The sequence below is a fragment of the Leucoraja erinacea genome, chromosome 5 (genome assembly GCF_028641065.1).
Source record: "Leucoraja erinacea ecotype New England chromosome 5, Leri_hhj_1, whole genome shotgun sequence".
NCBI lineage: Eukaryota > Metazoa > Chordata > Chondrichthyes > Rajiformes > Rajidae > Leucoraja > Leucoraja erinaceus.
In genome coordinates this window covers 45,161,690-45,189,554 of record NC_073381.1, presented here as the reverse complement: position 1 = coordinate 45,189,554, position 27,865 = coordinate 45,161,690, and the positions used below count along the sequence as shown (strand labels likewise).

The 27,865-nt window shown below is 41.5% G+C and overlaps 1 protein-coding gene across 1 annotated transcript in view; it reads right to left on the bottom strand.

Annotated features, from left to right (window-relative positions):
• The window catches only part of LOC129697178 (exostosin-1-like), a 321,873-nt gene that overhangs the window by 137,507 nt on the left and 156,501 nt on the right, over window positions 1-27,865 (bottom strand). The window contains 1 exon segment of the mRNA XM_055635487.1: window positions 3,517-3,610. Within this exon segment, the coding sequence (XP_055491462.1) occupies window positions 3,517-3,610 (94 nt within the window).

Genomic DNA, 27,865 nt, shown 5'->3' with positions numbered 1-27,865 from the left:
TGATTGTGCATGCCAGGTTGATTGCATTCGTCGAAACAGGGCGGACCACGTGAAGGTTGCAATCTCCCACCCCACTTGGCCAATAAACTTATTCATTTATTCGGACTGAATACAGAGGGTGGTGGTGGAAGGACAATATTCAGGTAGGGGGGGCTGTGACCAATGGATTTCCACAGGGATCTGTGCTGGGGCCTCTGCTGCTTGTGGTAAATATAAATGTCTTGAACATAAACATTGACGAGTTGATTAGTAAGTTTGCAGATGGCATCAAGATTGCTGACTGTGAGGAAAGCTGTCAAGATATACAGTGGAATATAGATCAGCTACAGAAATTGGCAGAGAAATGGTGGGTGGAGTAATTCGAGCAAGTGCGTGGTGTTGTACTTTGGGAGTTCATATGTGCATAAAGATCTTGGGTTCCATATCCATAACTCTCTCAAATTGACAACTCAAGTAGAGAGTGGTATGTATGATATGCTTATCTTCATAGGTCATATAAGAGACAGGATGTCATGATGCAGATTTTTTGGACTTTGGTTAAGCCACATATGGAATATTGCATTGAGTTCTTGTCACCCCATTACATTGAAGACATGGAGACTTCGGAATGGGTGCAGAGGAGGTTTATTAGAAAGTTCCTGGATTAGAAGGTATTAGCTACAAGGAGAGGCTGGACAGCATATTGCTTTCTCTGGAGGTTGCAGGAAGATCTGATAGAAGTTTTTAAAATTATGAGAGGCATAGATAGCATAGACAGTCAGAACTTTTTCCCAGGATGGAAAAATCAAATACTAGAGGCCATAGATTTAAGGTGAGTGGGGCAAAGTTTAAAGGAGATGTGATGGGCAACTTTTTGTTTACACAGAGGATTGTGAGTGTCAAGAAAACGCTGCCAGGGTTGGTGGTTAAGGCAGATACTGTATGATAGCGGCATTTACGTGGCTTTTCGATAGCCACATGGATATGCAGGGAATGGAGGGATATGAATTAAGTGCTGATGGATAAGAGATGGCCTTGGCATCATGTTCGGCACGGACAATTTGGGCCACAGGCCCTGTTCTTGCGCTGTACTGTTCTACGTCCTAAGTGTTTAGAGGATGATGATGGAACTAAAATCTATAGGGAGAATATATTTATAATTAGAATAGAAGTTTAGTGTTATATCTATTAAAATAAAACAATTCAAAAAAACAGTTATTACCCCAATGTATTTCATGAAAAGCGTGGCATTTCAATATTAAAGTTTTAAAAGAATGTAAGATGATTAATAAAATGATGTACAGAAAGCACCGGATAATGTTCCAGGTAAGGATATGAACTCTTGGAGTTGAGACAACAATGGATAATAATTTTCCCAAAGAGGAAGAAAGATAAGGTATTAGTTAGTGATAATTAAATTGGAACAAATTGTATGGTTTGATTAAAAAAACATCAACAAAAACTCAACAATATCATAGCCTATACTGCAGTAAGTATTTAAGAAAGGAAACAACAAAAAATATCTTGATCTAAACATTAAAATAAAATAGAATTTCATGTATAAATTATTTGCAGTTACAAGCTAAACAGTGATTCATCCGTGTTAATTTAGCTGCATTATTTGACAATAAGTAAATTATAAAAATCCAATATGGAATTAAACATGCATAATTTAAGAATAGCAAATTATAAAATATTCTTTTTCGATCTAAAGTGACTGCCTAAACCAAGAAGAAAACTCTCAAACTGCAGGATTTTTTCTCATTCCCAGTTTACAATACATGCATAGTCTAATTGCGTGATATTCTCCTAGCACTCTGATCAACAAAATCCTGGTTAAATATCAGCATTGAAAATAAACCTGTCATTCATTTTATAGCAGCTTGGGAGAATCTTGTTAACTGCAAAATTTACTTGTTTTGGTTCCCAAAGTAATTCACTGCACAAAGATCTATAAGATAAAGATACGATACTTGAGAGAAGCTCTTTCTACCATTGTACATCACAAACACGACTGTGCTTTCTTCTTTGAAAATGGTTATGATTTGTAACTGGTGGATTGCATTAACCATAATGTAATTATTTCCCTGAAACCTAATAAATTGCACTATTACCCAGAAAAGATCAACTTTTGTTAATTATTCTCTTATTTAATGTTTCTATAATGGTCCTGATATCAGTGCTCTAACTAATTTAGAGCTAGAGTAAGTATGGAACGAATAATATTGTAACACTACATGAATTCTGTAAAAATAACTATACCGTTGAGCATTGGGACACAAGATGATACTATTGTAATTTCACACACAGCAAGTTACAGAATATTGACAATGTAAAAGCCAAGAATGGCTCACGGGAAGAAAGTGCTGGCTCAGTTGCCTAGCTACTCACTTATTTGAGGAACGATGAATGCTGTGAAGATGACAGAACAAAGAAAAAATATTTATTTTATATTTGGTGGGACTGCACAAAATTTGCTAATGACCAGTTTGTTTTCAAGACCACAGGTGATCTAAAAGTAAAAATCCTAAAAAAAATGGTGCTATTATTTAATACTGGCTCCATTTACTAATCATGTCCATTTACTGGCACTTACGTTAGCCAGGAAATTGGTGAGGACGGTGAATTGGTCCCTGCATTTTCCCCCCACATGTATACAGTACAAAGGAGATTCTGCACATTCAGTAACCAGACTCTGTGTAGTATAGGTTACTGAATAACTACTGAATGATAGGGAAAATGTGATCAATGCTAAATATTTGATTAGTTAACTATATTACATATCATTTTATGATATAAGATTATCATAAAAATGATACTTCCATCATTTTTTCACCTTTGCTACTGCAATTATCTTTGCCAATATTCTATTGAAACATATTATATATATATGATATAGGTTGTTTTACATGTATAAATAATAATAACAATAATAATATCAATAATAACAATAATATCAAAAATAACAACTACAACTAATAATAATAATAATAATAATAATAATAATAATAATAATCATGTAACATTTGGCATACACTCCAATATTTTCCAAAATATCTATAGAAATTTATTATAACCTTATCAGGTGATAATATCATTCACTGAGCTCAATGGGGAAAATGAAAACTTTCTATCTGAGTCCAGAATAGGAATTTCTCCTAAACCCTGGAAAACCATGAATACAATTAATTGTATAATGAGATGATTAAGCTACAAATGCTGATGAATCGTGCCATCTGTTGCTTCTCAACTATAGTGAGGAGAGCAAAAGGGGGCATTGGGTAACGGGGTTACAAATGACAATGCATTTAAAATTTAGTATCCTAAATGGGATAATTTTAAAAGAATATTAAAATAGCTTTAAGGTACCACTATGAATTGCAATTAATCATTAACAAAGTCTTCCAAAGCTCCAAATAGCACATTTGGAATCTCAAGATTAAAATGATAACATTAAGATTTACTGATTATGTAAAGGAAAACTGATCATTTCAGTAATGCAGTGTTATGCACATTTGTGCTTCTCCATTACTATACCTGGAGAGCCTCCAGAAATCGGAAAGAGCCAAGTCTCCTGCCTCTTGGGACGAGACAAAAGCTTGAATTATGAAGCAATTCTTGGTATTCAAATCTGTGGAGACAAAGTAAATAAATATTTTAAAATATTACATTGCAATGTAAAACATATTTGTAAACCATGAAGACCAAGTTTCTGCTGCAGTATATTTGATTTAACATATATCATAGCCAATATGGGATTCGCATTAATTCACATATAAACCAAAATGTGGGGTGAACCTTTCAATTAGGTCTACATTGTGAAATGAATAGTAATAAAACCAACCATCAAATAAACAACGCAACAATTTCATTGGAAAGTGGGGAAATAAGTCAGGGGAGTTACAAGATATGTGAATAATCGGCTACAACTAATTTTTCTGCTTTTGGAAGTGAAAGTTTTCCTAAGTCAAGAAAATGTTTAGATAAATACTGAAAGGGCAAAGTGTGGTAACCTAATTATTACATCTACCTCCTATTACAAATGAGTAACGCAAACTATTCTCAATTTTGCGTTTCATTTTTGTTTTCTTGGCGGCTTACAGGTATCAAATTGGTGCTTCAGTGCTGTTCAGTAATTTCCTGTCCATTTATTTCCTGGGACCTTGATTGGATTCCTGATGCAAATGGAAGGCAGATTTGATGTGTTTTGGGACAACAAATGCAAAAAATGTCAGATTGGGCTGATAGGAGGTCAAACATTTTTGTGGAGCCGGGTATACTGCTTTTCCTGGAATCATAAAAATCTTTTGAAAAACTGGACAAGCTTTAAACTTTCTTTTATGGGTCCAAAGTCGCTTGATACGTGGTGAAAAAAGCAGGTATTTACCACATACTAAGCAAATTTCTGCTCAGAAATTAGAGCTTCGCAATTCTGAATGTAGTGCCTGTAGTTTAATATTTACATCGTTTCTGCCCAGTTTGAGCTGGCATTCCATTTAAAGATTTATTTCAAAGTATATTTACATTGATAAATTGGTGCACACGATCATCATTTTGATCAAGTGTCCTACTAAAGGGAGAGGCAGCCAACAGTTAAGAGTTTCCTTCTTAGTTTAAGAAAGACAAAAATGCTGGAGAAACTCAGCAGGTGAGGCAGCATCTATGGAGCAAAGTAATAGGCGACGTTTCGGGTCGAGGCCCTTCTTCAGACCGATGTGGGGGGCCGGGGTGGGAAAAAGAATGAAAGAAGCAGAGACAGTAGGCTGTGGGAGAGCTGGGAAATGGAGGGGAAGGAGGGAGAAAGCAAGGACTACCTGAAATTGGAGGTCAATATTCATATTGCTGGGGTGTAAACTACCCAAGCAAAATATGAGGTGCTGCTCCTCCAATTTGCGGTGGGATTCACTCTGGCCATGGAGGAGGCCCAGGACAGAAAGGTCAGATTTGGAATGGGAGGGGGAGTTGAAGTGCTGAGCCACCGGGCGATCAGGTTGGTTATTGCGAACTCAGCGGAGGTGTTGTGCGAAGCGATCGCCAAGCCTGCACTTGGTCTCACTGATATAGAGCAGCTGACACCTAGAACAGCGGATGCAATAGATGAGTTTGGAGGAGATGCAGGTAAACCTCTGCCGCACCTGGAAAGCGTTCTTGGGTTCTTGGATTGAGTTGAGGGGGGAGGTAAAGCGACATGTGTAGCATTTCCTGCGGTTGCAAGGGAAAGTGCTAGGGGAGGGGGTGGATTGGGTGGGAAGGGACGAATTGACCAGGGAGTTACAGAGGGAACGTTCTCTGCGGAAAGCCAAAAGGGGAGGAGATGGGAAGATGTGGCCAGTGGTGGGATCCCATTGGAGGTGGCAAAAATGTCGGAGGATTATATGTTGTATATGACGGCTGGTAGGGTGGAAGGTGAGGACAAGGGGGACTCTGTCCTTGTTATGAGTGGGGGGATGGGGAGTGAGAGCAGAGCTATGGGATATAGAGGGGACCCTGGTGAGAGCCTCATCTATAGTCGAAGAGGGGAACCCCTGTTCCCTAAAGAGTCTACAGTTCTTTCTTAATCATCCTTCTTAGTTTAGTTTAGTTTAGAGATACAGCGCAGAAACAGGCCCTTCGGCCCAGCGAGTCCGACTGACCAGTGATCCCTGTACATTAACACTATCCTACACACACTAGGGACAATTTACAATTTTAGCAAGCCAATTAACCTACAAACCTGTACATCTTTAGAGTGTGTGAGGAAACTGAAGATCTCAGCGAAAATCTTCTGCTGTACAAACTCTGTACAGACAGCACCCTTATCGAGATCGAACACGGGTCTCTGGCACTGTGAGCGCTGTAAGGCAGCAACTCTATCGCTGCGCCACCATGCCGCCCAAGGTATTTCAAGTTCAATTCTCGTTTATTGTCACTTAACCAAGGTACAGTGAAATTTGAGTTAACATGGAGCCATACTAAGTGAAAAGAACACAATACACACATAAAATAAATTTAACATAAATATTCACCACACTGGAATCAACATTCCTCACTGTATTGGAAGGCAATAAAGTTAAGTCATCTTCCTCTTTGTTCACCCATGGTGGTCAGGGCCATTGAACCCTCTGCACTTGCCGTTGCTGACTGTCCGATGTCTAAGCACTCTCGTCAGGATGGTCGAAGCTCTGGCATCGTGATGGATCAGAACACCCGAGTCAGCCACTTCTTACCGGAGACCGCTGCTTCACGGTGTTAAAGACAACAGGCCCCGCGGTCGGAGTGTTTTCGTTGGCGATCATCGGCAAAGGGTCCCCGGCTCCTCGATGGTAAGTCCCCGCGCCATGCCTGCGGCTTGAAGCTCCGGGCCAGTCTCCAGGAAAGGCCGCACCACTCCACGTTGTTAGGCCGCAAAGGGGGGGGGGGGGGGGGGGGGGGGGGGAGATGCGACACGGAGAAATTTAGGAAACCTGAACAGAAACCTCTGGACACCTTGTGCCCCACCCAAGGCTTCCGTGAGGTTCCCGGAGGTTTTTGTCACTCTCCCTAATGGTTGAAAGTGGTTTCCGCATAGTCGAGCTTCTTTTATGTTCCGGCGATTATTTCAAAAAATTAAAAACCGGCCTCGACTAAAAATAGGTTGCCGTTTTAAAAATTGGTAATTTTTTAGTCGAAGCCGGTTGCAATGCTAGTTGACGGTGGTGACCGGAGATTGCAGGTAGTGGAAGGTAAGACCTCCCTGGTGGAATAAAACTGGGTGAAAAAAAGGTTAATATTAACATAAGCATGTGACCTCCGTCACTCCTGGGCGTGTTCAATCGTAGTTGCGGGGTTCTTTTAGCAGAGAAAAGTTTTTTTCTTACTATAAAAGCCTCCCAGATTATTTTTTAATCATTCTGAACCATGAGAGGTGGATTTGTCTGCATTTAAAAACTTTTTAAAGTTGTCGAGCTCATTAAACAGCTCGGGTGTGATTCGTAGAAAGTTTTTAAGTGCAGACAAATCCTCCTCTTGCAGCACATTCATCAGGTTATCATACTGTCCAAGCATCAATCTTCTTTGTAAGAAGGGCTTCACCCACTGACACCTCTTCTTTTGCTTCCTCATCACCCTTGTGCTTTCCCTTCTGCCTTTCCTGAAAGGCTGATGAAGCAAACGGGCTGCTGTTGACAGCAGTAGATGTACTTTTAGTAACATCCACCTAACTTGTTCCTTCCCTGCTCTCATGGTTCAGAATGATTTAAAAAGAAAACTGGGAGGCTTTTACTGTAAGAAAAAAAAACTTTTCTCTTCAAAAAGAACTCTGCAACTATGATGCTTATGTTAATATTAACCTTTTTTCACCCAGGTTTATTCCACAAGGGAGGTCTTACCTTCCACTACCTGCAACCCCCGGTAACCACCTTCAACTAGCATCGTAAACGGCTTCGACTAAAAAATGACCGAATTTTAAAACGGCAACCTATTAATAGTCGAGGCCGATTTACATTTTTTTTGAAATAATCGCCGGAACATAGAAGAAGCTCGACTATGCGGAAACCACTTTTGACCATTAGGGAGAGTGATTAAAACCTCCGGGAACCTCATGGAAACCTTGGGTGGGGCGCAAGGTCTCCAGAGGTTTCCGTTCAGGTTTCCTAAGTGGGACAGGGGCTTCACTGAAAATAAGTTTCCCTCTATTCTTCCCTCCCCCCCCTCCACCCCCCACATAAACTAATCAAGAAACATTGAAACAAACGTTTAAAACATACTTAAAATAATAAAAACAGTAGAAAGGACACACAGATTGTTGGCGAGGCTGCCACGACGGTGGCGCCACCCGGTGGAGACCGGTGGTATTTGTGCTTGAATCATTTCTCTGTTGCTGCTCCGGCACTCTGGAACACCCTGCCGCTGCACATCAGACAGGCCCCCTCACTGTCCATCTTCAAATCCAGTGTTAAAACGCATTTGTACTCCCTGGCTTTTGACCATGCCTGAGGCTTTGCTTCTGTTTGTGGTGTTTTTGATGTTTCTTTATTTTACATGTCTTTTCCTACTATTTCTTTTGATTGTTATTTTTGGTGTGTATTAACTTTTTTGTCAATGATTAGTGATGTACAGCACTTTGTTGCAGCTATGTTTGTTTTTAAAGTGCTCTATAAATAAAATTATTATTATTATTATTATTATTATTTTCTTTCACATGATTTTTTAGTGTGGCAGCATTGGAAACAGGCCCTTCAACACACTGAGTCTGCGCTGACCAACAATCACCCATACACTAAAAAGTCACCCATTCCTTTTCTCCAGAGATGCTGCCTGTCCCGTTGAGTTACTCCAGCATTTTGTGTCTACCTTCGATTTAAACCAGCATGTGCAGTTCTTTCCTACACTAATTCTATCCTTCACACTGGGGACAATTTACAGAAGCTAATGAACCTACAAACCAGCATGTCTTTGAAATATTGTTTAATTATCATCAAATGGTTTGGGATCTTTAGGAAGGTAGAGTCATTCATAACATATTTTTTAATTCCCACAGGCATTATTAAAAAGAGCCCATTAAATTATGTGTGGTTCAAGGTGTGAAAAATGCAGTAGAGCGTTTGATGTCTTGCGAATATACGTAATTTTTAACTACTCTGCAGATTTGGAAATTATCCATTGCAACGTTATTTTAAAAAGGTCAGAAAAACTGGAGTACACAGTAGGTCAGGCAGATTCTGGCGTACATGGATAGATGACGTTTCGGGTCGGGACCCTTCTTAAAACTGGTGGAGGGTGGGAGGGACAACTGAGAAAAAGCACAGCAGGTAATAGGTGAAAACAGGCAAAGGCGGGTTTTGATGGGCAGATGATTGGAACAGGGGGGTTTTGAAAGCCAGAGATTTCAACAGCAGGAGTGAGACAAAAGGATTGAAGAGTTACAAATTGTGAAGCCAGTGGCAGGAATGTGGGTGAAGGGAGAGGATAGCTGTCGGTTCAGGTGGGGCCACAGGGGAGGGAGGGGGAGAAAGCGGATGTGTAGGGGAGAAAGGGGAGGGGGGTTTTGTTAAAGGTTTCCTAAAATTGTAGAATTTAATGTTCATACCATTGGATTGTAAGCTACCCAAGCACAATATGAGGTGCTGTTCCTCCAGTTTACTTGTGGCCTTACTTTTAGTTTAGTTTAGCTTGGAGATATACTCTAGCAATGGAGGAGGCCCAGGATGAGAAGGTCAGTATGGGAATGTGGAGTTAAAATGGTTAGCAACTGGGAAATGCAGTAGGCCCAGAAGAACTCAGCACGTGGTCGGCAAAACAGTCTGCATTTGGTCTCAACGATGTACAAGAGACCACATTGGAACACCGGATGCAGTAGATGAGGTTAGGGGAGGTGCACATGAACATCTGTCTCACCTGGAAGGACTGCTGGGTCCCTAGATCGAGGCAACGGATAAATCGAGGGACAGGTGTTACAACTCATGCGTTTGCAGGCCAAAGGTACATGGAGAGAGGGTGGATGAGCGGATGAGTGTGAAACAAGGAGTTGCGGAAGGAGCGGTCTCTGCGGAAGTTGGAAACGGGTGAAGGTGGGAAGATGTGACTGTGGGATCACGTTGGATGTGACGGAAATGTCACAGATTACGTGTTGTGCAATTCAATATTATTCAATATTTCGGAAATATCATGTCACTATCTGGATTAGAAACATGCACAATTCCATTTATTAAGAATATTATACATTATAGAAGTATATAAAATCATGAAAGTGTAGATAAGATCCAAAGTATGGTGACACTATATGTAAAATTTCCCCGGTTTCTCCTTTACCTTATTGCCAAAACTATTTCCTGGACATTAGCAAATTTGCAGATGACACAAAGCTGGATGGCAGTGCGAACTGTGAGGAAGATGCTATGAGAATGCAGGGTAACTTGGACAGGTTGGGGCAGTGGGCAGATGCATGGCAGATGAAGTTTAATGCAGATAAATGTGAGGTTATCCATTTTGGTAGCAAAAACAGGAAGGGTGATTACTATCTAAATTGCGTCGTTGGGAAAAGGGGAAGTACAACGGGATCTGGGGGTCCTTGGGGGTCCTTGTACATCAGTCTATGAAAGTAAGCATGCAGGTACAGCAGGCAGCGAAGAAAGTGAATGGCATGTTGGCCTTTATAACAAGAAGAATCGAATATAGGAGCAACGAGGTTCTTCTGCAGTTGTACAGAGCCCTAGAGAGACCAGACCTGGTGTATTGTGTGCAGTTTTGGTCCCCTAATTTGAGGAAGGACATTCTTGCTATTGAGGGAGTACAGCATAGGTTTACAAGGTTATTTCCCGGGATGGCGGGACTGTCATATGCTGAGAGAATGGAGCAGCTGGGCTTGAACACTCTGGAATTTAGAAGGATGAGAGGGGATCTCATTGAAACATATAAGGTTGTTAAGGGCTTGGACACGCTAGAGGCAGGAAACATGTTCCCGATGTTGGGGGAGATCGGAACCAGCGGCCACAGTTTAAGAGTAAGGAGTAAGCCATTTAGACAGAGACAAGGAAACATTTTATCTTACAGAGAGTGGTGAGTCTGTGGCATTCTTTGCCACAGAGGGTGGTGGAGGCAGGTTCTCTGGATGCTTTCAAGAGAGAGCTAGATAGGGTTCTTAAAAATAGCAGAGTCAGGGGATAAGGGGAGAAGGCAGAAATGGGGTACTGATTGGGGATGACCAGCCATGATCACATTGAATGGCAGTGCTACTCCTACTCCTGCACCTATTGTCTATTGACATATTTAACAAATATTTCCTCACACAAGCAATTTGCACCATGGCAGTCTCAGTCAATAAGTAGAAAGTTGAAGTCATTAACAATTACACTCCTTACCTTCCTTATCAGTCTTACAGTTATCCACACTCTACCTACATATTTGCTAATCAAATTCCCGTTGACTATTGGGGACCTATAATACAATCCCATTAATCAGCCCCTTCTTATTTCTAAGTTCTTCCCATACAGCTCGATCCCCCAAGAGTATCCTTTCATAATATTACTTTGATTATCTCCCTAATCATCTTACTTCTACCCCTATTATGCTAGTGGGGGTATTGAGCTGCCAGCCTTACCCATCCCTCAACCAATGTTTCCATTATTGCTACTATATCCCAGTTCCATTTGCCAATCCATGCTGAGTACATACAATATGCAGGTACTCTTGCATAAATAATTGCCATTCTTCATGCTTCTGCTATTAAGTAAATTTTCCATGTTACGGATGCTATGCATAATTTAACAAGCTTCAAATAAATTGAGGAAATATGATACAATAAAATTGCTCAAATTATAATATTTGTGTGAAGAACTTATGTTAAGTTGCAAGAGAAGGGCTTGGAGTTGGGGCTTTCAGAAATACATGTCTCCACAAAGAAATAAAGAACAAAGAATACACACAGGAGAACAAATGACATCATAACATGGAAATGTTGATCTGAATAGGCATATCTTTATTTATTGCTTTGAAACAATAATCATGCTGTCAGAAGTTGTATTTGACTTAGGTTTGTGTTCTTCTTTCTTTGTGACACATCTTTGAGCTCGGCTGTGGCATGAAGGGGATTTATGGTAGCCTATATCGGGTCATAGGCACCAAGGCTAGATACTAGATCTGTGATTTGGTTTGTGCTGTTTAAATGTATTTATGTTGGGATAAGAGATAAGGCATAGGTGATGGTTGTGTGACCTTTGTATAAGGGTGATTTCTTATGTTTATAGAAGACTGAGAAAGTAACTCTGTTTTGATCTAAGCCAAACGATTGGGATCTGCATATAGTAATCTTCAAATTTCTGTGTGGAATGCTATTAGTGAGAAGTTGTAAAGAGGCCTTACATTCCTTTCCTCCTGAGATGAGCAAGGGGGAGGTTATAATCCAGAATGAAACTTGACCCGAGCTTGGAAGAAACAATTATAATTTATCAAGTGCGACAAGTATATGGCATTTGTGTGCTTGGAGTTGGGAATTGTGTGATTAGAAATAACTTAAGTTCTTACCACTTTGTAAGAATGGGGCAAAACTCATATTTAATCTTTGTAATCCATAAGTAACTGTATTTTAACTATGTAGTTGTAAGGAAATTATTTGTAAAGTGTATTGTGTTTTAATTAGGATTATAAGTATTAGACCTTGTTTAAATCTGAAGTTTTAGAAATAACTTTCTTTACCAAAAGTGAAAATATATGTTTTGTGTGTATGTATTGTGTGATTGCTGTATGATGTGTATATTATATTCAGAGAAGTGTTCTCTGAGAAATAGTTTATATTTCTGTGGTTTTACTTCATTGAAATAAAATGATTTTGAGCAAAGAAGTTAAAGAAAACTACAGAGGGGAAGAAGGTTGTAAAGGGGCTGGAAAAGGGAAAATCATGTGACTATACATGTTGTCAATCAATGGAAAGGATTTAGTTGATTGGTTAATGCAAATAAGTTAAATGTATGGTAAACCATAATGATTGGTTATAAATTTGCCACTCCTTTTGTATCATAATTGTCTTTTACCTATATAATGTGTTACGTTTATACCAAAGTCAGTAGTTCTTTCAACCTGCCCCAGAGTTTTAACTCTGTGTTGGAAGGTTTAAAGAATTATCCAGCGCTGTCAGAATAAAGAATCGATTTCAGCAGCTAGAGTTTGAATCAAGTTTTCTTGAATTCGACTGACAAAATAACTCAGTTTAACAAAATATAGTGAACGATTCTTCAGAGATTGGATAGTTTACAGAAATATTACAGGAAATCATGTGGCAAAGTAACTTTTGTCAAATAACTTTCCTGAAAAATGGAGACTTCAATAATAATGACATTATGCCAGTAGATTTCAGTAATAGTTCATAATTACTATGAAATACACATTCCAATCTTCATTTGCATCAAAAGGGTTCCAAATTTTAAAGCAATGATAACATTAAAATTGAAATGACCTAATTTCATTTATTAAGATTTTGGTGAAATTGGCAAATTGGTCTTCACGATGAAAGGATCAAATATTAAGGAAACAAGTTTAAAATAAGGCTAAGAAGTGATAATTAGGTATTTGGACTAAGATGGACACTAGAAATAGCACAGGCAAACTCATATTTTCCTTAATAGACTTTACAGACAGGCAGGTGGAGATCATCATTCAACCTTTGTTGAACTTTGTTGATTCCTTTAAATTGTGCCGGTAGAGAAAAATCCCTTTGACTGAATACGTTTGCAGAGTTAGTGTGGTTCATTTTATTTTAGAGACACAGCATGGAAATAGGTATTTCGGCCCACCAACAATTATCCCGTGACACTAATTCTATCCTACATTTTAGGGATAATTTACAGAGGCCAGTTAACCAACAAACCTGCCCGTAGTCACACGGAGAATGTACAAAATCCATAGAGACAGCATCCATAATCAGGATCGAACCAGGGTCTCTGGCGCTGTAAGGGTACTGCTACGCCACCGCTACACCACTGTGCCACCCATTAGGTTAGAGCATTAATTGGAGCAATGAGCTTCAACATGGCATACTGGTGCCAAATAAAGCACTGCATTGAAGATCTGCCCAATCTGTCAAGCTTTAGATATGCATATACCAATGCCTTCACCAAATTAACATGTGGCGTGACATGCCACAACATATGTGCACAACAGATGCCATTTTAGGATGTAAACATAATTGTCATATCCAATAATAGACCACTGTAGCACTGAATTTAATACCCTGAGAGTTCATATAACAATATTCTAAATGAAATAGAAATACCTACTTGTGATGCAAAATGAGTTTAGTCTTTCAACACTTAAGATGAAGAAGATTCTCAATTTCTAGTCGAGTGCCCTCTTCAACATATTTTTGAAATATTATCAGCCCATTTATAATTTTACTTGAACAGTTGGTTACTGGTTCGGAGGGATCTTGTATTATCTGCGATCCTTGAATTACCATAAACTGCAGCTGAGTTCTACTCAGTTTCCAGGTTTTGCCTCATCACCACCTTTCTTTTCCAGCGTTGTTTTCTCTAGTTCATCATTCTGAAGAAGTGTCCTAAGCTGATATATTGTAAGTCTATTTGCATCCACAAAATCTGCTGAGTTCCCCCAAACTGTATTTCTTACTGAAAAATAATTGCTGCTTCCCTACGAGGTTGAGGCAAGGAAAGACAACATTAATTGTTACTTGTTTAAGAAAGAACTGCAGATGCTGGAAAAATCGAAGGTAGACAAAAAATGCTGGAGAAACTCAGCGGATGAGGCAGCATCTATGGAGCAAAGGAATGGGTGACGTTTCGGGTTGAGACCCTTCTTCAGATTCTTGAATTGTTACTTGAGATGTTTTTCAAAAAAAATCCTTCTGTTTACTTAAGTTTCACTTTCCCCTCTATGTCCAATTTTCATTCAACATTGATTTATTTTTCTCTGAATGATTTGTCACCCACTCTTATTTAAACTTCCTTCTTAGTCTTTGCAGAGTTGCTTTTATATTCCTTCAGCCTGATTAGTTGAGGAGATGCACAACTTATTCTGATCACTTTTTAAATGTTCCAAGGAGCAGAGATGTCAGCTGTAGGAACTGTGGTTGTTCTACTTGGAGCAAAGAAAATTGAGAGGAGAATTATGTGAGGTCTACTTGATCATGACTGGTATAGATACAGCAAATACAGAGAGGGCGTTCCCACTGACACCTTTTTGTAAAGGAATGATCTTGAACCCACAGCCCTTAGGGATGATAAAAAAAGAGTCAATTGAGGTTTTCAAGTTAACTGGGTAGGCACTCGAAAGAGACTAATTTGCAAGGCTATAGAGAATGAATAGGTTAATGGAACTCACAGAAATTCCCCCCCCCCCCCCCCCCCGTGATGGGCAAAAATAACTTATTTGTGTGATGCAGCAATTCTATGATTCCAAGACTTCAATCGCTACAACGGGATTAGCTTGCACTCACAGCAATTTATCACCTAAATATTTACAGAAATGCAGAGCTATTTGACGACGTAGTGAAATATGGGTCATCAGGAAAATTGTATGCAGATTGCTGGCTTTCATATTTTTTTAGACACAGAATATGAAATACCAGTCAGACATTAGCATTTTAGTTTTCAGCAAATTAACTACATTTGATGAAAAATACCATTATTTATAAAGTTTAGTTTAGTGAATGAAGCTGACGACTTTATTCCCCACACATTCCACTATCTTACACAATAGGGACAATTTACAATTTTACCAAGCCAATTAGCCTATGTCCTTGGAGTGTGGGAGGAAACCGGAACACCGGGTGAACACCTACGTGGTAACAGGGAGAATGTACAAACTCTGTACAGACAGAACCTGTAGTTAGGATCGAACCCGGGTCTCTGGGGCTGTAAGGCAGCAACTCTACAACTGCACCACCATGTTGTCACTATTACTTAATCATCATTTTCTTTTCTTTTTTTTAATATTTTATTTTTATTAGAAGTACAGTAAATTACAGTAATACACAGCACATATATCATTACATTTGTTGTACCACTTCGTTTTTCGAGCTTTAAAAAAAGGTAGAAATAAAAGAAGTAAGGAAAGTGAGCAAGAATCGTGAAGGTGCAGGAAAGTGTTTAGAGAAGAAAGCCCTTTGGGGAAGACGTTAGAGAAGGAAGTAAAGAGAGAAAATAGACCCTAGAAAGAAAAGAAAAAAAAGGAAAAACAATCGCTCTATTATAACACAAAACTCCGCAAAAAAGGATATACCAACCGTGTTTTTTTATTTTATTTTTTATTTTATACCCCCCGTTACCAGATCCTGGTACCATTTATATTTTAAATTACTATTACACCTTATGCTTGTAATAGTTCCATAAATGCAGACCACGTCTTTTGAAAGTGGTCTGCTTTGCCTGCTAGGAGGAGTCTCATCTCTTCCAGGTGTAGTGTTTCGAACATATTTGAAATCCACATTTTTATTGTTGGTATTGGAGCATTTTTCTAGGTTTGGCAACAGCTCTGCCCAAGACTGCAAGAATTTGCAGAAAGTTATAGATGTAGCCCAGTCCATCACACAAACCAATCATTCCCCCATCGACTCCATCTACACTTCACGCTGCCTCAGAAAAGCAGTCAACAGAATGAAGGACATTTTCACCACAGTCATTCACTCTTCTCCCCTCTCCTGTCAAGCAGAAGATACAAAAGTTTGAAAGTAATATATTTAAGAACAGGTTTTTCCACACTGTTATCAGACTACTGGGCAATCCTCCCATAAGCTCAGGATCTTGCAACCTACTTCATTGCGGACTTGGCTTTAAAAAAAATAATATATATGCATTTCCTCCATGACATTAATGCTATAACACTGTAACACTATATTCTGTTTTCTGATTTTTTTTCTCTTTACACTACCTGTTGTATTTTTGTATGGCTTGATTGTACTCAAGTACAGTAAGATTTGACTGGATAACACGCAAAGCTTTTCACTGTATCTTGTATCAAAACCATTTGGAAGAAATTGATATACATATAAAAACATCATCTTGCAGAAATATCTGTGGATAACTGGAACAAAATCGTGTGATCAAGATAGAATGTCCTCCTGGTTCCCATGATTAGGATAAGGGAAATGAAGTACCTAATACAGCTGGTAATTACCATTTCTGTTGGCCCTCAAAATTAGCAACTATTAGTGAGATACTTCTGTATTATACAATGAGTGGCATTGGGAAATTGAAGGTTTTAAAGGTTTGCATTTACTCCATGCTAATTATTGCTTGAAAATCCTCGAGACATGCGAATCAGGCACCTCAGTTTCTCTACCAGCAGTACAGAAATACCTGCCTTCTACTCGCCATTTCTCAAAGAACAAAACTGAATTTACCGTAATGGCTAATACAACTACTTGCACTAATAACATACCTGATTATAGCAATAACACCTTTAAAATGGCACATTGCTGCAGCTGGTAGAGCTGCTGCTTCACAGCACCAGGTTGGATCCTGACCTCAGGTGTTGTCTGTGTGGACTTTGCATGTTCTCGCTGTGATCACGTGGGTTTCCTCTGGGTACTGCGGTTTCCTCCCACATCCTAAAGCTGTGCAGGTTTGTAGATTAATTGGCCTCTGTAAAATTGCCCCTTGTGTGGAGGGAGTGGATGAGAAAGTGGGATATCATAGAACTAGTGATCAATGGTCGGTGTAGACTCAGTGGGCCAAACGCCCGTTTCTATGCTGTTTCATAACGTAAACTAATCTAAACTTTGGATCAGAATTAGGGAAAAGTTTGAGGAAAAAGTCAGATTATGCAAAGCATATTTAGAGAGAATATAAAGCTGGTTGCAATAAACCAAAGTGGGGAATGAACATCTGACTATGGTTGTATACTACAAATAAAAGAAATAGAAACCAAAAGATTATACAGCCAAGAAGGAGAAAAGAGTTAAATATTACTTCTTTGTTTTTTGAACAAAAATGAAAATATAAACCACATAAGGCTGCAAGTCAAAAAATTTGAGGATGATTTTGAGATTTGTGCATTGGGAAATAAAGTCAAAGAAGGCAGTTGAAAGAAACAATTTATTGAATACAATAATGGATGTTCCACATTCAATGAGAAAGCAATGCCAATATTGCCCTAGTGTATGTTAGCTCTGGGGAGAATAATGCTAAAGGGCTGTACCACTTGGTGGACCTAATTGGCGAGTTAAAAAGTGTCTTCGACCTTCCAGCTCGCCTGGAAAGCCTCGAGCTGGATCGACCGTCTGCATTGAAACTGCGAGCTGCATCAACCGAACGCACACATATATACACACACACAAACACATTGCGAAGGTGGGGTCAGGGAAAGCGGAGTTGTCTGCGCGATAAAGATGAAGGACTGCACAGTAATGGTAAGTCCTTTAGAGAGCGCGGAGTGGGGGGGGGGGGGGAGGGGGAGAGAAGGAGAGGGGGAAAGAAGGAGTGAGAGGGGGAGAGAAGGAGAGAGCAGGGGAGAGAAAGGGAGAGAAGGAGAGAGAAGGGGGGAGAAGGGGAGCTGAAGTAGAGGGAAGGGACGAGAAGGGGGGGAGAAGGGTAGAGAAAGAAACATAGAAACATAGAACACAGGTGCAGGAGTAGGCCATTCGGCCCTTCGAGCCTGATCATTCGATATGATCATGGCTGATCATCCAACTCAATATCCCATCCCTGCCTTCTCTCCATACCCCCTGATCCCTTTAGCCACAAGGGCCACATCTAACTCCCTCTTAAATATAGCCAATGGACTGGCCTCAACTACCTTCTGTGGCAGAGAATTCCACAGATTCAACACTCTCTGTGTAAAAACTATCCCGCATACATTCCAAGAAATCCTCTTCCTCAGCCCTGCCAATTTGATTCACCCAATCTATATGTAGATTGAAGCCACCCATTATAATTGTTTTACCTTTGTTGCACGCATTTCTAATTTCCTGTTTGATGCCATCTCCAACTCCACTACTACTGTCAGGTGGCCTGTACACAACTCCCACTAGCGTTTTCTGCCCCTAAGTGTTTTGCAGCTCTACCCATATCGATTCCACATCCTCCAAGCTAATGTCCTTCCTTTCTATTGCATTTTACTTCGGAGTCACGTGAGTGATTCCGTGAAGACCCCAGCTCCAGTGCGCATGCGGCATTATCGCACAGCGTGCAGAACGCGGCAGCCAGCGGGAGTCGGGCTAGCTCCCGCATCCAGGGACGAGAGGTAAGTACTTACCTTAATCGGGCCTTGTGATTTTTGCTCCAGGGGGAGCAAAGTGAGGCATGGTGAGCGGGCCCCGTTTCGACTCCAGCGTGGGGCCGACAGTGACGGGGAAAAGGTGCCACCCGGACCGCTAACGCTGCGGACCGCTGCTAGGAGCTGCGCTAATGCCGGTCCGCTGAACAGCTGTTCCGTACAGCCGCGGACCGGCGGGAAATTTAAAAAAACCCGACCGGCAGCCCTGCAGACTCCTGACCAGGAGAATCACCGCCCGGGAACCGCCACAACGCCGCCTGGAAAACGGCAGGCAGCCTCTACTTACAGGTAAGGGGAAATCTTACCAATTTACAGGTTCTACAGGAGCCATCTTCCTCCAAGCTGGAACAGGTTGGAGAAGGCAAAATAAGTATGTCTGTCTCCCCAAGCCAGAGGAGGTCATGAAGTTCACCTCCAGGAGAAGGATTGCCTGCCCAACTCCACACGAGGGTCCTTATCTGGGAGGCAGCCACCGGTAGCGGTGGAGCTATTTCAATGCTCCCGCTCACTCGACACCGAGCCGCTCCCTGTGCTGCCGGTGTAAAGGGGCACTGGCTGAATGCCAAGGGAGCTGACTCCTACCCCAGTGCTATTGCACTAGCCATCTCCCTTGTCGAGGGATTGATGCAACAGCGGAGTGGAGTGCTTTGCCTCCTCCCATTTAGCGCATCCTTTATGCTCCTTTTTTAAGGGCTAAGGAGGCCAGGGCTGGGCTGGCTTAAGCGCTGGGCAGGCGGACGAGAACAGCAGTATGCCAGGGGAGCAGGATCAGGAAGAGCCACTGGGTGTCGTGGGCCACTACATGGCTCCTCCACGCGACCATCTTCCCAACAAAAGCCCTGCAGGAGCAGGCCTTTCCAGAGGCAAATCCGCAGGCAGCTGGGTCTCGTAGACTCACAGACAAGCAGCGAATTCTACAGAAGGTCAAGATGTTACCACCTTTGCTCGCCTTTGGTGCTGACGCCTAAGATGTTCCCATATTTGGGATACTCGACTGAACGATGGTGCATATAGACCTGCCCGCAACCCCGAATATATGGGGCTATGCAAACCACTGCTGCAGGGAAGAGGGAGCAGGCTATGGGACGAGCAGGACATCACATCCAACACCCAGTTGGCAGCACCCCTCGGCATCCACCAGCAATATCAAACAAGGACTGGTGAAAGCCTGGTGACCGCTGCAGATCCCCCATAGTTCTTTTTAGACGGGGCCCAGAGCGGAGCCGTGGGAAGATGCGCCGCCCCACCGACAGCACCAGCATACCAGCAAACTACGCCTTCATGAAAAACAACAAGCATGGAGGTAGGTAGTCTGGTTCCTCCCAGTTTACACTAAAACAAGGGTGTTCTACTAAACTGCATGGGGAGTGGGCTAAGCATGGGATGCTGTCACAAATAACCAAAATATACTCAACAGCATTAGAGGATAAAAACGAATTCAAATTGGGCATTTTACTGCCAGTTCAGCAATGCGCCCAAAGGGCTGTTTCTCCCTCTAAGAAAAGAGAAGTGAGAAGGCAAGCTGAACTAAACAGGCACATTACTAAACGGATTGGAATTTGTATCGAATATATTCACCAAAACTATAAAAGATGATGAATGTAGCATCATCATTGATCTAATATCACTAAATAAATCTGTTGAGTATATCCACTTTAAGATGGAGGTGGAGTTTTGTCACTGCCAGACATCTGATCTCCCTAGGATACCTATGGGGAGCATTGATATGGGAGATGCTAACTATCTTATACCATACACTAGGATCATTATAGATACCTAAATATATTTACCTGGATCATGGATATCCCGGTTAGGGCAACCATGGGAGCATATTGCATTTCATATGGTCTAACCCTCAGCCCTAAACTATTATAAATGGCCATGAAAATATTAAGAAAACAAGCATAATCATGGCACATATTGGATGATATCCTCATATTAGGGGAAACAAAGGAATTAGCTGTGGAGCAGTTCTAGCTATGAAACAGCTCCCTAAAGCTGAGGTTCATCCCACGCCCAGATAAACCAGAATTGAAGCGTTACTACCAAGGATTATCTGGGCTTCAATAATAATTCCGTCCATATGACTGTTACTTTGCCAAGATACTTGGGTCACTATAATCAAATCATGAATGTACCCACTGAAGCTATATCACAATTAAGGTGGTGGGCAGACATATATTTGGCATAGTTTTCAGCCCTATTATCATCACCAATCCCAACTTGGTTATTTTAAAAACCAATGCCAGCACTTTAGGCTGGGGAGCAACTAAACTCCATATCCAGCACAGGTAACAGATGGACCAAGTCACAAACATCGTTACTACACATACCGGGCATCAACTTCTTGGGATTGGTGATCGCCTATTGGGCTAAAAAGCATATGCATTTCAAATGCAGCACGTACATATGTGGTTACGGATTGATAATACTATGGTGGGGGCTTATATCAACCAAATGGGGAGCATAATAATCATTATTGTGCAACAAATTGGTCAAACAAATCTGGCAATGGTGTGTCAAAAGACATTTTAACTATCAGCTGCCTATGTCCTAGGAAGCTAGAACACAGTGGGAGACACCATGTCACGGGGTAAAATTTATGATTACATTGAATAGATGTCATAACCCAAAATATCTGCTAAATTTATTAAGCAGTTTGAAAGCCAGATATCAATTTGATTGCTCAAGACGGAATCACCAGTAACCCATGTATGTGACTTAGGAACCAGATTAGAGGCAGCAGCGATAGATGCCTATACGCTGGAAGGGGGAATTTCTGCTTTGCCTTCCTCCCTTCTGCCTCATCAGTCGGGCACTTCGCAATACAGATGGGATCTGTCTCCGAGATATTGAACGTGCCCGACCGGCCTACAGCCATGGTTCCCAGTTCATCACGACACGGTGGGCGAGTCACCTATGGATTTCCCTAGTGGACCATGGTTGCTGACTCAACCCAGTATCAGGCATAAGCCACCCATGCCAGGGAAACATCAAACTCCTGGGTGCAGGTTTTGAATAGACCTTACCAGGGACTGGGATTATCCAAAGGAACCATTACCACCATGTCGGCATCCCTGCGAACAGTCACTAAAAGCTAACATGGGTAAAATACTGCCACGACGCAGGGACAACGAACTATTCAACAACTGACGTATTGGAGTTCCTGGAACATCTACACCATGACTAAAAGGTGAGTTACAGTGCCGTAAATACAGCATGGAGCGCCTTATCTGCTTATCTAAAACCGCATGTCAGCAGAGCATGGGATCCCATCCACTGAAGGTAAACTTATGAAGGGCAACTATAATATAAGCCCCAAACACCCAGGTATATACCCATGTATGGGATATTGGTGTGATATTGACATACCTCAGAGAATGGCACCAGCCAGATCCCTCAGCTTGCTTAATCTATGTTTTAAAAAAGGCTCATGCTTATGGCTCTCGTACACGCTCAAAGAGTCCGGTCACTCCATAAACTAGACTGGATACATGGTGATTACCCCAGACGCATCAAGTTCATATTTAGGTCTGGTAAAATCTAACTCGCAGGTATATGGATTCGGCACGAACTAGCAGGGTCGAGATCGCCTGTGTTTTCCGTGCTGTAGTCGTTATATGGCTCTATGGACCAGGAACGCCCGATTCACTGGTGGGATTCCGGGCCTACCCACCAGAGTCCAGGTTGAGTGTGGTGACCCATCTACTACAATATATAGACACAACCCACTATCTTAGAGGGAGAGGAAGCCTATGGGTCAACCACAGTAACCCAAAACAGGGTACGAGCCAAACCACTCCAAGGTGGCTCAAACAGGTACTGAAAGCTGCCGGAATAGATAATAATACATTTAATCCCATTCCACTAGGGCAGCATTGGTATCAGCAGCTGAACGAATGGACATCCCGGTTGACCACATTTTCAATACAGCAGAATGGTCAAGGGAACCGCGTTCAGAACATTTTTTATTATAAACCGTTGATAAACCTGATTTAATTGCAGGAGAATATTACAAACTGCAATATTAATTTAAGCTCAGAGGAGCTCTGTTATGTTGTTATTGTTAACAAATACCTTTCTGTTTCTTTTGAAAGCAGATCCACTGGTTGATTACGATAACACTTCCTCCCTCATAAACTTCGGCAGTGAGTGAAATAAAAACTGTTACACGGTTTGAAATCACAGACCTTTGAAGTCTTCACGGAATCACTCACGTGACTCCGAAGTAAAATAGTAAGATTAAACGAGTACTTACCAGTACGAAGTTTGATCTGTATTTTATGAGGAGTTACGGTGAGGGATTAAGTGCCCGCCGCTCCCACCCTCATTATACAGATCGAACTAGTAAACTGATGTCTCGTGATCTTTACTATCTTACTTCAAATATTGTGTCTATTCTGTGATTTCACACCGCTGCTTCGAAGTATGCCGCATGCGCACTGGAGCTGGGGTCTTCACTTAATCCCTCACCGTAACTCCTCATAAAATACAGATCAAACTTCGTACTGGTAAGTACTCGTTTAATCTTACTATTAATCTCCTCTCTAACCAGCACCGCTTCCCCGCCTCCTTTTCCTTTCTGTCTATCCCTCCTGAATATTGAATATCCCTGGATGTTCAGCTCCCAGCCTTGGTCACCCTGGAGCCATGTCTCCGTGATCTCAACTATATCATATTCATTAATAACTATCTGCACATTCAACTCATCCACCTTATTACGAATACTCCTTGCATTAAGATACAAAGCCTTCAGGCTTGTTTTTACAACACTCTTACCCCTTATACAATTATGTTGAAAAGTGGCCCTTTTTGATTTTTGCCCTGGTTTTGTCTGCCTGCCACTTTTACTTTTCATCTTGCTACCTATTGCTTCTACCCTCATTTTACACCCCTCTGCCTCTCTGCTCTTGCACCCATCCCCCTGCCACATTAGTTTAAATCCTCCCCGACAGCACTAGCAAACACTCCCCCAAGGACATTGGTTCCATTCCAGCCCAGGTGCAGACCGTCCTGTTTGTACTGGTCCCGCCTCCCCCAGAACTGGTTCCAATGCCCTAGAAATTTGAATCCCTCCCCCTTGCACCATTTTTCAAGCCACGCATTCATCTGCAATATCCTCCTACTTCTACTCTGACTAGCCTGTGGCACTGGTAGTAATCCAGAGATTATTACCTTTGAGGTCCTACTTTGAAGTTTATCTCCTAGCTCCCTAAATTCACCTTGTAGGACCTCATCCTTTTTTTTACCTATATCGTTGGTGCCAATGTGCACCACGACAGCTGGCTGTTCACCCTCTTCCTCCAGAATGTTCTGCAGCCGTTCAGTGACATCCCTGACCCTTGCACCAGGGAGGAAACATACCATCCTGGAGTCTCGTTTGCGGCCGCAGAAACGCCTATCTATTCCCCTTACAATTGAATCCCCTATTACTATAGCCCTTCCACTCTTTTTTCTCCCCTCCTGTGCCGCAGAGCCACCCATGGTGCCATGAACTTGGCTGCTGCTGCCTTCCCCTGATGAGCCATCTCCCCCAATAGTATCCAAAATGGTATATCTGTTTAGGAGGGAGATGACCGCAGGGGACTCCTGCACTACCTGCCTACTGCTACGCTGGCTATTGGCCACCCGTTCCCTTTCTGTCCTCTTACCTTTTACCTGCAGTGTGACTAACTCACTGTACGTGCTATTCACGACTTTCTCAGCATCGTGGATGCTCCAGTATGAATCCAACCGCAGCTCCAATCGTTCAATGCGGTCTGCCAGGAGCTGCAGCTGGACACCCTTCCTGCAAATTTAGTCACCAGGGACACTGACCATATCCCTGATCCCCCACATGTTGCAGGCTGAGCAAACCACGGGGCCAATCTCCACAGACATAGCTTACTCCCAAATTAAATCAACTCCCTCACACTATAAAAATCTTTATCCTTTAAACTGTCCTTTACTAATAAATACTGTACCCTTAACTCACAGAACCCTCAACTCACTACCCTCAACTCACTGAACCCTCAACTCACAGAACCCTCAACTCACTGAACCCTCAACTCACAGAACCCTCAACTCACAGAACCCTCAACTCACTGTACCCTCAACTCACAGAACCCTCAACTCACAGAACCCTCAACTCACTGAACCCTCAACTCACAGAACCCTCAACTCACAGAACCCTCAACTCACAGAACCCTCAACTCACAGAACTCCTCAACTCACAGAACTCCTCAACTCGCAGAACTCCTCAACTCGCAGAACCCTCAACTCACTGAACCCTTAACTCACTGAACCCTTAACTCACTGAACCCTTAACTCACTGAACCCTTAACTCACAGAACCCTTAACTCACTGAACCCTTAACTCACTGAACCCTGGGAGAGAAGGGGGGAGAAGCGGGGATGAAGCAGGGATGAAGTGGGGGAGAAGGAGTGGAGACACTTTTAAGAAGTATAAATAAAGTTTAGCGGGCATTTTACCTACCAGTAGGTTTTCCTTGATCCTGAAACTTTAATGAGCCAATCAAAATGCCCGGTCAGGGAAGGAGATTGCCTACGGCTGCCCTCGACTGCCTGTAAATAAATAGCGACCCCACCCATTGCACTACGAGATCAAAAGACCCATGCCGACCAAATTATACTCACGTAAAATTTTTCAATATGCTGAAAATGTTTCCGCGGCCTAGCTGAGGCCGCGAGTATTCGGGAACTTCCATCGAGCATGAAGGAGAGTTCCAGGGACCTTGTAGGATCTCCTAGGACCTCGTGTCGACCATGCTGTGAGTTTGAGTCGAGGGCAAACTCTTCTAAACTTGCAGATTTGGTCGTCCAAGTGGTACAGGCCCTTAAATCAAAGATCCTATAGCAGATAGACCACTCTTGCTAAATGCAATGGGCTGACGTGTAATATGCAACGGAATGGAAGGCTTTTTTTTCATCCATTTCCGTAACCGGACCCGACCCGACCCAACTCACAGTGTAATCAACATTGCGGGGGAACAGTTTGTGTTAATAAATTAAAATTCTGAAAATGAGAAGATTTTTACCAAATAACATTTAATTTTACGAGGATGTTTCCGTAACCGACTTCTGTCTCTGCACTATTATTCTATGGGATCTTTGATGCGGCGACGGAAGCCGGTTACGGAAATGGGGCCTTAAATTACCCATGAATCTGCCCATGACCGTACTACGTCTTTTTCGTCGAGTGGACTATCTTGCTCGCTATAGGATCTTTGCCTTAAATAGTTGAGGTAAAAGGAATGAAAATGAAATGAAATGAAATGAAATGATTGAAATGAAATGAAATGAAATGAAAATGATGAAATGATTCAATTTATTGTCATTGTCAGTGTACAGTACAGAGACAACGAAATGCATTTTTAGCATCTCCCTTGAAAGGGAGACACAGGGCGTCGCGGTGTGCCCGCGCCTGCCGCCGTATGCTGCCAATGCATGAGTTGAATATATGGTATGTCCAGAATATTCAAAATGGTTGCCTACATTGGGTTTCAATATAATATTTAAGTATTCATTAACCTTACCAAAGGCTGGTTGAGGTAAAACTATTTATAAAAAACAAGTAAAGGCAAATACAGTGCAAACACAAAACTAAGTCAATAAACAAATAATTGAAAATATTGCAGTTGCTGGAAATCTGATGAATAATCATAAACTTGACATGTTAACATTGCTTATTTCTCTATACGTGCTCTCTGGTCTAGAGAATATTTCTGAAAAGTAATCCAGCTACTATTTACCTTCTGTTCTACTCCTGTTCATTGAGGTAGGTGGAGGATACAATATTTCAGGGAGAGTGCATTTGGCTCTATCTACATATTGCATTTTCAGTACATCTTGCAGATCTGTAATCCTCACCATCTAAAAGGCAGCATATGCATAGGAACGTGATCTGATCCTGGTTGCCATGATAATAAAGTACTAAACAGAGTTTATATTCTTATCAAGTAACACTTTAAACATCCTGAGAGCTGCAATTAATAAGCCTGAGGAAAAATGGTTTGGCTGGAACACCAAGATTAATAAAAGTGATGGGAACAGGATCAGAATGCTAATCATGTCTTGGCAATGGGACACTACAGACCACATCTTGCACTATCAAGGACTTGTTTTCTAATTGTGTATTTATGCAATAATGGAGTTTTTTTGCAGTTTTTTTTCTTTTCACTGCCTTCTTGAATTTATGTACAATATATGTATAATTTTGGCTTTTGTGTTCTATCCGAGTATGTGCCTGTGATGCTGTTGCAAACAAGATTTTTCATTGTATCTGCACCTCACTGTACTGTACTTGTGCATCTGACAATAAATTCGACTTGACTTGATTTGACTTGACTTGAGAAAATGGAGCCTGATCACATCTGCATCATCAATAACAACCCGAATGTTAGACTTGCCAAATGTTAAAAGTGCTCAGCTTTGCAAAATGCAATAAAATAATTCACCAAATCAAACAATCAGTTTTCTTTTATAGCTGACTAATGTTAAAATAATTTCTACAATATTCATGAAAACGTATATAAATGAAAATTTCAAATGCCAGCCATTTGGAGGATTGTCCTGAACTTGGAAGTAGTCTATAAAATGATATGCAAGGTATGGCATATGTGTACTTTGGCTTAGTTTGGAGATACATCATAAAAACAGGCCCTCAACACACCGAGTCTGCGCCAACCAACAATGACACATACACTAATTCTATCCTATACACCAGGGGCAATTTACAGAAGCCAATTAACCTACAAACCTGCACATCTTTGAAATGTGGGAGAAAACCAGAGCACCCAGAGGAAATCCATGCGTTCACAGGAAGAACATACAAAGTCTGTACAGACAACATCCATAGTCAGGATCGAACCTGCGGTCTCTGGCACTGTAAGGCAGCAACTCTACCGCTTCGCCACTGTGCTGCTCTCCGCTGGACCATTGTGCCCCCCCCATTATTTTCCTTGTGAATTATAAAGAGTGAAGGCGCAACTCTTCGGAGATGTTGAAGTAAATTTCAGCCTATAAAGAGTGGTTATTTAGCACAGAAATGGCATGACCCATAATGTAAACATAGTTCTTCCCAAATCTCTTCATCTTGATCACTGGTTAAGTCAAGCTACATGCAATAGGTTCTTCAGAATAGTGGTACAGGGAAATTAAATTAACAATGTCTGCAAAACATAAGATGGTAAGTTAAATCAAATTTG